General features: G+C 39.6%; 1 protein-coding gene across 1 annotated transcript in view; it reads right to left on the bottom strand.

Moving 5' to 3' along the window:
• Positions 1-257: 257 nt before the first annotated feature.
• LOC309568990 (sialic acid-binding Ig-like lectin 10) overlaps positions 258-12,429 on the bottom strand; it is a gene marked incomplete at its 3' end in the record, with an annotated part of 259,234 nt that continues 247,062 nt past the window's right edge. Inside the window, 2 exon segments of the mRNA XM_082274753.1 lie at positions 258-327; positions 5,016-5,109. Coding sequence (XP_082130879.1) covers positions 258-327; positions 5,016-5,109 — 164 coding nt within the window.

Genomic DNA, 12,429 nt, shown 5'->3' on the forward strand with positions numbered 1-12,429 from the left:
GCATTCTGATGTATTTTTATTTAGTACTGTTTTAGATTGTTTTGCACTCGGATAAATTAAAATAAACAATTTATCCTAAAAATTAGCATCTAAAACAATATGTTCAAAAGACATTTATAAATGTTTCCTAATGCAAGTTTTTTTTTTTTTTTTTTTTAAATATATATTAATAACATTAACCTTACCTCATCATCCTTCATGGCACAGTCAGTGTTTGCATACACAGAGCACAATTCAGTGTTTCCTTTCAAGGAGTGTGGTTGGCTGTCGTATTGATTTTTTGTAGTAAAGCGATCTTTGGTTTTATTTTTCTCCTCAGTGCTCTTCCTATAGAAGTTTAAAAATAAACAAATGAATTTTATGTGTAACTTGTTGAAATATCATACAGGTATATATATATATATTGTAAAAAGAAAAAAGGTAGTAGCGCTCAACAGAATATATCAATCAATTAAATCAAATAAATCAAATAACATCGTGCAAATAAATCGTGCAAATAAAGTCTCTGGTGTCCAAAGCAATTAGATCAATCAAAACGGCCAATGTTGAAAACACAGACTTGATAGGAGTGATTCCTTAAACAAAGCCTTCACCTCCACACGATCACCCAGTGAGAAGTATATAAATACGGCTTACCAGATCCACTGGACCCCTTAATTACAGGGGGTCAAACACGCTGTGTATTTCAGATCAAAATCTTGTGCATCCCATTTCCATAGGTGTACACACAACAGCCAGAACGATGCCACAATCAAGAAGCCAAGCCATAAATAGGGACATAGAGAACGCTCTCATGGTGCAGTAATTCTTAATAGGTCTTCATTTATTTAAGATATAATGCACTTACTGCAATTTAGTAGATAGAAAGCCTTCAGGTTAAAAATCGTTGGCTGGGAATAGGAGACGCCGCTCCACGCTGCGCTCCTCAGACCTCAGACCCGGAAGTGTATGGTCTCACGTTCCCGACGTATGTTTTGTCAGTCACGGCTGACGTCATCAGGGGATCATGTGACCGTACCTTACTCTGCATTATTTATGCAGATCGAGACCATGTCCGCACCAATCACTTCCATAGTGTGTGTTCCTGAACCGCCCATGCCTTTCAGCTTGTAGGTTCAGCCCCTATGTTGTTTTGCTCACTTTGGACGTTTTTATTCAATGCGGTCTGTCATTGCTAACATTAAAAGCGAATTATAAATACACTAAAATCCTGGATATATAAATAAGGTTACACACATAAAAGGTGCCAAATACCATAACCAGGTTTTGGAAGTGAATGGGGGATGAAACATAAGTTTTAAAATAGGATTAAACAACAATGGCATAATACATATTAAATCGCAAATACATCTTTAATATAAAACTGGAATTTATCCTAAAATAGACTAAAAGCTGGATAAGAACAAAGATAAAAAGGAACCTTAATCATTTATAGGACTGAGGACTGAAAATTAAAAATTTATATAATTTTAAAATTAGTATTAAAAATTTGATATATAGCAGTTTAGGTCGATATCAATGTTCATACCTGCCGGATACAAAGTGTTCATTTTATAGATCCATTCGGTTTCATTCATGGAAACCTTCTGTGTCATATTTCCTCCTCTCCAATGGTTCGCCACTTTGTCTATCCCACAAAAGGACATCAAGGTGGGATCTCTATTGTGGTACAGGCGAAAGTGGTTCGAGAGGCTGTGTTTGGGGAACCCTTTTTTCACATTCTTTATGTGTTCATTAATTCTCACGGATAGTTTCCGAGTGGTTCTCCCAATATACTGTAGCCCACATAGACAGGTTATCATGTAAGTTACATGGGTGGATCTGCAGGATATGAACTTTTTGATAGTAACATTTTGACCTGTATCTTTTGATTGAAAGGTGGTTATTTTCCTAGGGTTTTTCTTTGCAGTTCTGCACGCGTTACACCTTTTACAAGGAAAAAAACCTGTTAAATCTAAAAATGTGACTTTTTTAGTTGGGGGATCAGGTATATTAGGGGCCAAGTTGTGCCTTAAATTTTGAGCCTTTCAATATATAAAGGTGGGTTTGGGTGGTAATACTTTAATTAGGGTTTTATCTTTCTGCAAAATGGCCCAGTGCTTTCTAATAATACCTTCTATCTGTTTATAATCTCTATTGATTATAAACAGATAGAAGGTATTATTAGAAAGCACTGGGCCATTTTGCAGAAAGATAAAACCCTAATTAAAGTATTACCACCCAAACCCACCTTTATATATCGAAAGGCTCAAAATTTAAGGCACAACTTGGCCCCTAATATACCTGATTCCCAAACTAAAAAAGTCAAATTTTTAGATTTAACAGGTTTTTTTCCTTGTAAAAGGTGTAACGCGTGCAGAACTGCAAAGAAAAACCCTAGGAAAATAACCACCTTTCAATCAAAAGATACAGGTCAAAATGTTACTATCAAAAAGTTCATATCCTGCAGATCCACCCATGTAACTTACATGATAACCTGTCCATGTGGGCTACAGTATATTGGGAGAACCACTCGGAAACTATCCATGAGAATTAATGAACACATAAAGAATGTGAAAAAAAGGGTTCCCCAAACACAGCCTCTCGAACCACTTTCGCCTGTACCACAATAGAGATCCCACCTTGATGTCCTTTTGTGGGATAGACAAAGTGGAGAACCATTGGAGAGGAGGAAATATGACACAGAAGGTTTCCATGAATGAAACCGAATGGATCTATAAAATGAACACTTTGTATCCGGCAGGTATGAACATTGATATCGACCTAAACTGCTATGTATCAAATTTTTAATACTAATTTTAAAATTATATATATTTTTAATTTTAATTTTCAATCCTATAAATTATTAAAGTTCCTTTTTATCTTTGTTCTTATCCAGCTTTTAGTCTATTTTAGGATAAATTTCAGTTTTATATTAAAGATGTATTTGCGATTTAATATGTATTATGCCATTGTTGTTTAATCCTATTTTAAAACTTATGTTTCATCCCCCATTCACTTCCAAAACCTGGTTATGGTATTTGGCACCTTTTATGTGTGTAACCTTATTAATATATCCAGGATTTTAGTGTATTTATAATTCGCTTTTAATGTTAGCAATGACAGACCGCATTGAATAAAAACGTTCAAAGTGAGCAAAATAACATAGGGGCTGAACCTACAAGCTGAAAGGCATGGGCGGTTCAGGAACACACACTATGGAAGTGATTGGTGCGGACATGGTCACGATCTGCATAAATAATGCAGAGTAAGGTACGGTCACATGATCCCCTGATGACGTCAGCCGTGACTGACGAAACGTACGTCGGGAACTTGAGACCATACACTTCCGGGTCTGAGGTCTGAGGAGCGCAGCGTGGAGCGGCGTCTCCTATTCCCAGCCAACGATTTTTAACCTGAAGGCTTTCTATCTACTAAATTGTAGTAAGTGCATTATATCTTAAATAAATGAATACCTATTAAGAATTACTGCACCATGAGAGCGTTCTTTATGTCCCTATTTATGGCTTGGCTTCTTGATTGTGGCATCGTTCTGGCTGTTGTGTGTACACCTATGGAAATGGGATGCACAAGATTTTGATCTGAAATACACAGCGTGTTTGACCCCCTGTAATTAAGGGGTCCAGTGGATCTGGTAAGCGGTATTTATATACATCTCACTGGGTGATCGTGTGGAGGTGAAGGCTTTGTTTAAGGAATCACTCCTATCAAGGCTGTGTTTTCAACATTGGCCGCTTTGATTGATCCAATTGCTTTGGACACCAGAGACTTTATTTGCACAATTTATTTGCACGATGTTATTTGATTTATTTGATTTAATTGATTGATATATTCTGTTGAGCGCTACTACCTTTTTTCTTTTCACAATATCACGTTTTTCACGTTTATGTAGCAGCTGACAGTGTGGGAGAAATTCCACTTTAACTTCACAATTTATTTATACACATAATCCTTTTGCGCAGTTTTGGTATTTGTACCCTCTTGTACCCTCTATGTATATATATATCTTTTAAAAACATGCGTTATTTGAAAATCATATTTTTTATGCCCTTGACTTTAACCACTTCTGGATCTGAAGATTTTGCCCCTTAATGACCAGGCCATATTTTGCGATTCGGCACTGCGTTTCTTTAATGGACAATTACGCGGTCGTGCGAAACTGTACCTAAATAAAATTGATGTCCTTTTTTTCCCCCGCAAATAGCGCTTTCTTTTGTTGGTATTTAATCACCTGTGAGATTTTTATTTTTTGCGCTATAAACAAAAAAAAGTAACAATTCTGAAAAAAAAAAACAATATTTTTCACATTCTGCTATAAAACATTCCCAAAAAAAAATAAAAAATCAACATTTTTTAACTGGCAGGGAAAGGGTTAACACAATAAGTGATCTAGGGCTTAAATGTGTACCTAGTGCATGTTTCTGACTGTATGGGGGCGGGGTTTGTGAAATGATCATAGAGACCTGTGATCCTATATAGAAGGATCACAGGAGCTCTGTGATCATTCCAGAGAGAAGAACGGTCAGCTGTGTTTACAATAGCTGACCGTTCTTCTCTCTCAGCGGGGAACGATCGCGGGTGTCAGGTGGCAATGAGAGCCGCCTGCCCCGTGCATCGGAGTTCGCGCTACCAAGTGGGGGCGGGAGCGCGTCGCTGGCGGTGCATGCTTACCCCCTAGCTGCAGGAGCATGACCGACGTATACCTACGTCGGTTCGCGCAGGAGGGCCGCCTTGCCACAGTATAACTGCGGCGGGCAGTCGGGAAGTGGTTAAAGGCATAAATTAGGTAAAATGTGCAACATTTATGCAGGTGTATTTCTTTAACAATCTTTATTCTTTGACTAAACTAAGCAAAAATAAAAAGAAGACATAATTGCTGTTTGTCAGCTTCAGTTCATCCCTGCATACTTTGTAAAATAACAAGTGGTATAACCCCATTGCTTCAACTCTTGATTGGTTATCACAGTTTCTTTTGTAAAACAAAGGTGAATGTCTCAGCTATAATATTGGCTTACCTGCTACCCAACAGTAGTTTAAGTGTAATGCCAACCAACAAGAAGACAGCAATTCCCACTCCACCAGCAATCAGAAGATACTTTGTAATATCCACTGCAATAAAAGATACATATGCAGGTATTTAATAAAATTGGGATTCTTCACTGTGTATTCTACAGAATCCTATATACAAAACGCTAGTCATTAAGAGCCGGTTCACACTGCCGCGACCACTAAAGTCACCTCATAAGGGGCGACTTCTAGTGCAACTTTTAGCGTGACTGCAGTGCGACTTCGGCGCGACTTCGGAGTGACTTACTGCGACTTCAGTGCGACTTTACGTGAGAAGACTTTGTATGACTTTGTATTTGGCCAAGCAGAATGATGTGTTGTGACCTAATTTCCCTTTCCTGTTTTTTTTTGCTGGCATTTATCGGGCATTTTTTGGGCGTCTTTGGAGGCAGGCATGTCTTTAGTGTCTGGGGGGTCTAAAAAGTGTACCTGTGAAGTTTCATCTCTGTAGCATGTCCAGAACAAGAAAAAAAAGAGTATTTTTCTTATAATTTTTATTAGAACAGGAATATGGCTCCTCTCCACCTGGCCGTTTTTCTTGCAGGCATTTATCGCACATTTTTGGAGGCAGGCATGACTTTTTTTTGGATTTAGTGTCTGGGGGGTCCAAAAAGTGTCCCTGTGAAGTTTCATCTCTGTAGCATATTCAGAACCAGAAAAAAAGAGCATTTTTCTTATAATTTTTATTAGAACAGGAATATGGCTTCTCTCCACCTTGCCATTTTTCTTGCTGGCATTTATCAGGCATTTTTGGAGGCAGACAGGATTTTTTTTGGATTTAGTGTCTGGGGGGTCCAAAAAGTGTCCCTGTGAAGTTTCATCTCTGTAGCATATTCAGAACCAGAAAAAAAGAGCATTTTTCTTATAATTTTTATTAGAACAGGAATATGGCTTCTCTCCACCTTGCCATTTTTCTTGCTGGCATTTATCAGGCATTTTTGGAGGCAGACAGGATTTTTTTTGGATTTAGTGTCTGGGGGGTCCAAAAAGTGTCCCTGTGAAGTTTCATCTCTGTAGCATATTCAGAACCAGAAAAAAAGAGCATTTTTCTTATAATTTTTATTAGAACAGGAATATGGCTCCTCTCCACCTGGCCGTTTTTCTTGCAGGCATTTATCGGGCATTTTTGGAGGCAGGCATGATTTTTTTTTGGATTTAGTGTCTGGGGGGTCCAGAAAGTGTCCCTGTGAAGTTTCATCTCTGTAGCATATTCAGAACCAGCATAAAAGGTATCAAACTCACATTTAGACGAACATCATGAGCGTTTGTAAAGTAAAAGCCAAAGTGGAAATGGAGTAAAACATCTCCTTGAGCATGTCAAATCGTAGAAGCCGGCTGTTGAGGGCGTGGTAGCATCACGTCTGACTCACCTGACCGGTTTCGTCACACGTAGGACATCATCAGGGGCAATGATGTTGCAATAAATGTACCGCTCCAAGAGATCCCAACTAATTTAACCTACTCCCAGGGTTGGGTCCTAATGCACAATATTATTTGGTCTCAATATACAGTAACTTCTCAAGAAGAATTCCAATCTAGGAGCAGATTTATTGTACTTTTATGAACTCAAAATTGAAAGTAATCCAAAGTTTAAAATACTTACAGTAAGAACTCCCCATGAGCAAGCCACATGCTTTTCGTAATACGCTTTTAGAAGTATCAAAAAAGGTTTTTCCCATTTTTTTCTTGAACTGAATGCTAGTAATATCTTTCTCTATCTAGTGTTGAAATGTAACTTTTATAGCAGCACCTTCCAACTGCCACAACCTTCGCCGAAATAATGTTGTCATACATCCTCAATGAGGTCTCCATAATTAGAATGTTCAAGTAACTGGTGAGTTCATCTATGACAGAATGCCATATTCATCACTGCTACTATGGGGGATTCAGAGACATGTACTTTTGGGATGAAAACTATTGATTGAAGTCTCAAGTGATATATAGAGTTGGTTAATGATTTAAGTAATTATCCCATCCACAACTGAAATATTGGTCTCAGAGGGTACGGCCTTGGCCTTTATTTTTCTCTCTAAATACTTGGTTACCCCATTAAAACATAAACTTACAAATTATAGACAGTAACAAGGTTTTTAGAACAGTAACACATACTGATAACATTAAATAAAGTAAAATAATCCCCTTACTTTATTGTAACCTCAACAGTTTATCCTGTTTATCCTATAACCTCAAAAGTTTTGTCTTGAACTTCCAGGTTGAACAAACCCTATTTTTATTGGGCAGTAAACCATTTCATATGTTTTATACCTCTCATGGGTACCTATCCTCAGACAATGCAAAGTGTTACTTGTGTAGAACCCTCCTAGGTAGGTGCTAGGAAAACCATAAGGGAGGTCCTGTGTGCTTATCAGGGGGGCCTGATTGTTCAGCTAGGCTGTCATGTGTGCCCAGGTGTGTCTGTTGAGCTTGGGGAGTCTCTCCACTGTGTCCAATGAGGGCTCTTATTGGACAGTGGAGTAAACCTGACCAATAGCACACCAGGGCATGTATCTACCCCAGAGGGCATAATCTGCCACAATGCATCCTAGGATGGGGTATAAGTCTGGGGGAAACACGAGACAGAGCATCTTTTGCGGGAAGCAGAGTCCTAGGAGGAGGGTGACGGCTGTCAGCATGAGGAAAGTGTCCTGGGCAGTCGGCCTAGAGGACGGAAGGTTGAGCTGAGCTGCAGAGAGGGATCCAGTGTGCTGTGGATCGAGTGGATCTGCTGGGCAGAGGTTTCCAGGAAAGCAGTGTCATGAGTACTGAAAACTGCCCAGGGGTCTGCCTAGGATAGGGGACCACTCCAGAAGGTCAGAGGGATCCAGGAGCCAGCTAACCAGTAGAGAAGGCTTAGAAAAGGGGGTGCCAGTGCCTAAGCCCTGAAGATAAGTGTGTGAAAGAGGATGCCGGTGCGGGCCCTGAAGCGTACAAGTGTTCAGCAGTGCAGCAGTGATATAGTAGCTACCTCAGCAAGGAGTGCCAAAGGGAGCTTCAAAAGGACTTTGAGTCACAAGGAGGTGATTAGAAGTCAGTTCAGGGTTAACAGGCAGCAGGCCAGCGTTAACCAGCGTTAACCGGTGTTGACCACCAGCATCAAGCCAGCATCAAGTCAGCGCCAACAGGCATTTTTCAGTTGTCCCCAGAAAATTGTGCATAGTTGAGCCAAAGGAGTATCCCACTCATCCCTTCTCCTATCCAAGTTACTAAATAAACATAAAAACCTAAAGATACTGGACTGGTCATTGTCTCAGTGTTCACGCTTGGAGAACATGCTTAAATGTGCTGTTGTTGTTAGCGGTAACCCAGGCAGACCCACATCCAGCACAATGGATGGGAATGTTGCTACACTTGTAAATTTTTTTTTTGTTTTTGTCGTAAGGCCTCTCTTAAGAGTTGTACTTACAATAAACTGGAAGAAGCAGCTCTTCGGTGCCCTCTTTGTTTTCAGAGTAACATGACACAGCGGTGAAAGTAGATGGCAGTCCCTTTAGCAGACTCTTTGTCACATGATCATAAAAAGAGGTTTTGACCTCATATCCTTCTTCCGACTTGGTTATGCTGGAGTTCATGAAGCGCCAGATAACAAAAGCTGGTGGATTGGCTTTTACTATACACGTGCATTCCATATTGTTAAACATTGATCGGCAGTATGATTGTGGATTGATTTGTGGCTTATCTAAAAATAAGAATAGTAGAGTGATTATGACGTAAGACACTGATCATTTAAACGCTTCAGCTAGAGTTTTTTTAAAGGTGACTTTTTTTTCTGAAGGATACGCAGCATAGTACTGAAAAAAAAATTGAAAAACCCCCAGATATAAAAATCCCTCACCAATTACATTTCAATAGTTTATCGAATTTTCATATGTAACAAAACAATTAGCCAGTATTACTGACGTATACAGGGTATGAAGGCATCTTATTTTGAGCAATATACGCTGCAAATAACATAGGGCTGCATATCATTGAAACTGACTTTTCAATGAGCATACTGTAAAATAACGCCTCTTATTTGCCCTGAGCATTATTAGAAAAATGTACCTGGGGAAAAAAGACGGATCAGAAATATAGGTAAAATGTAACTATTAAACAAGGAGGATTGCACTGAAGTGAGCTTTACGGGATAGTATTACTACCAAAGAGTTGTGGGCCCATGGGCTCTAAGCCTTTTGGATGATGTTCTAAGTTTTCCTATCATAGGCCAACAGTGTTTCATAAGTATAGTGGTTTTGGATTTTGGTTTGCACCTATCAATGGGGGTGTGTTAGACTTTCACTTTCTAGTTATCGACAGTCTCGCTGCTAGCAATATGTGAGTTACTACTGTGCATAGGGGTAGGGGATGGTTTCTATAGATACATTGAATAGAGCTAAGCCTGGTGATAGAGGAATTGAGGCCTTGGCAATGTCTAAAATGAGATCTAAGACCAGAATCTCTGGAGCATTGGGCAGCTCCACAGGATATGGAACAGAGATCCTATCAGACCACATCCTCTCCAGCATAGCGGAGACATTTGAGGTTTGAATGCGGATATTTTCAGTGGTATTAGGTACCATCTCTGGGTGATTTTTATGGTCAGTTCCCAAAGGGAAGCACAGCATTAGCTTTGATAAATCGCCTTTAGTGCGCATTGCCATTGAGGATGGGAATATTGTTTCCCTAGTTTTCGCTCCCACTCATTAAAAGGAAGGGATTTCTCTCATTTTTTCTTTACCTGGAGGAGGTTATAAAATAGTGAGATCCTTTTTTATTGGGCGAAAGGGATATAAGATACAGCTATGCCTGCTTGGGTATCTCCCACATAAGGTGAGGTGTATGCACAGGGCAATGGCCACCCCCCACCAATTACTACAGTTCTATACTTTACCTACCCCTGAACCTAAAGGTATATCCCTTACATACAACATGCTACAGGAGAACTTGGCCTTCTTTAAGTCCAAATCCTTCCTACTATGGGAAAATTATTTAGCCTCTACTTTCACCACTTCACAGGGCCGTATATCCTTCCAATCAATTTATAAAGCCACACATTGTGTACATCATTGGGAACTAGTACAAAAGATGACTCTTCGCTGGTATCTCACCCTGTACTGTTTAGCCCATATCTCTCTCTCTCTTATGCCTCGTTTCCACTGAGTGGTACAGCTCGGTTCGGTACAGTTCAGTACGGTTCGGAATGGTACACCTTGATGAGGCTTGCGTTTCCACCAAAAACAGTACCTCAACAGTGTAGCTCCACCCTGTTGGTACGGTACTAATGTGCTCGGTACCCCAACGAAAGGGTCCCAAAAAAGTGATATGGTGCAGAAATTAGGGTACAATTCACAACTTTTGACAATTGAAACGTCAAAAATTGCAGACCATACCGAACTGAACCGTACCGCTCAATGGAAATGAGGCATTATTCTCCTTTTTGCTGGAGGAGGTGTGGCCAGACAGGTACGTTTATACATATTTTGTGGCCATGTAAAACTATAGTAAGTTATTGGAGGAAAATGTTCCAAATGATCGCAGAAGTTATGGAAATATATCAGGGCCTAATCCGATCCTGGCAATCCTGAGCCTGGGTATTGATCAAGTACCCAGTCCATTCTGTGCGGGGGGTTATGAACATTCTCATCGCAGCCAGGCTCACAATAGCCAGACATTGGAAGACTCTGTGTGCACCCAATCCTTCAGAGGTTATCTCAGTGGTCAACCTTCATTATTCATATAAAAGAACTCTTGGAAGTGGCGTTTGACACTCAATAGAAACCTTGCTCTAACTGATCCAATAGATCTCGTACTCCTAGCAAAAAAGGGCGCACCGACCTAGCGCATTATCCTCAATAGAAGGCTTTATTAAAGTAACATTAAAAAATGGCTACTCACAGACGTAGATAAAATAAATCATATCAAGCTCAATTGCTCAAACGTCCGGGTGTAGTCCATACAATCGTTCATAACTGATGAGTTGACGGCTGACGCGTTTCGAGGCCCAGCCTCTTCCTCAGAGCCTTCCTCTGGGCCTCGAAACGCGTCAGCCGTCAACTCATCAGTTATGAACGATTGTATGGACTACACCCGGACGTTTGAGCAATTGAGCTTGATATGATTTATTTTATCTACGTCTGTGAGTAGCCATTTTTTAATGTTACTTTAATAAAGCCTTCTATTGAGGATAATGCGCTAGGTCGGTGCGCCCTTTTTTGTTTCTTTGCTTTCAGTACCGGTGGACTACCCCAGTCCGTTATGGGCAGCAAGACCTAAGCCATCTAAGAAGCCAGTTGTGAGTCCCGGGAGGAGTGTGGTCGAGGGGCCTGGATACCAAGCGCAGGAGGAGGGTGGTCACACCTTATTGTTTTTTGGAGATCTCGTACTCCTACCTGATTTATGCTGTACTCTGACAAGCTTTAAATTGGACTCTGCTGTTTAATTGCCTTTATGATTTGTGGTATTTACACTATGGTGACTTTTTTTTTTTTGCATTTATGCTTGTCTGATGAATCTTTGCATGTCTCGTGTACCAGGCTACTAGCGATCAGATTGTATTTTCTCTCTCTCTTAAACATCCAATAAAAATGTATTGACAAAAAAAAAAAATAAATAAATAAATAAAAAGGGACTATGTTTAATAGATTGGGTGCTATTCTTATATTCTTGGCTATCCACCAGTCGTTACTGATCTAAAATAATCAGTTTGCTCATGTCCAATTACTATGACACCATGGTGCTTAATATTCAGGCTTATTCAATAAAGCTCACTTCCAATATGATTTTAGTAATCATATTAATCACAATTGAAAGTTTCAGTATAAAAATATGTATACCTTTTATTGGTACATAAGGCTAAATACACAGCCCTGCAGAAAAATCGAACATGTTTCAGCCCCAAAGGGCCTTTACCTCAGCTAACGTGAATCCAGAAGTAACTTTTCAAGTCTGTATTAATAAATTCCTGATGTGTCACAACAACAAACAGCAAAATTATATATTTTTTTTAGAAAAGCTCTATCTTATATAATTAAAAAGCCATCCATGTCAGTTACTTTGTGTAGGCTGGCGTGAGGTTATCAATCTGCTGCAGGCAGAGGGAAGCATTTTCTCTGTCTTCTCTCGGCCAGTGATCAGACTTCAAAATTATAATGTTGTAGCGAGCCGTGAGAGGCCGTAGCATGGGCTGATCTGTGTAGGATATTTGTAACATTATTCTTAACGTGGTAGTGTCATATCTGAGCTGATGATGAACCTAGATGATGCCTACACAAAGATGATTCTGCTCTTCTAAAGAAAAAATGTTTGGTGATCTCAGGGAGAGGTAATATATACCTCCAAATATTACACTTGCCCATTAATTACCATGCATAGAAATATATATCTGAT

This window comes from Pelophylax lessonae, assembly GCF_965119305.1.
Source record: "Pelophylax lessonae genome assembly, chromosome: 12".
In the NCBI taxonomy this organism is placed as follows: Eukaryota; Metazoa; Chordata; class Amphibia; order Anura; family Ranidae; genus Pelophylax; species Pelophylax lessonae.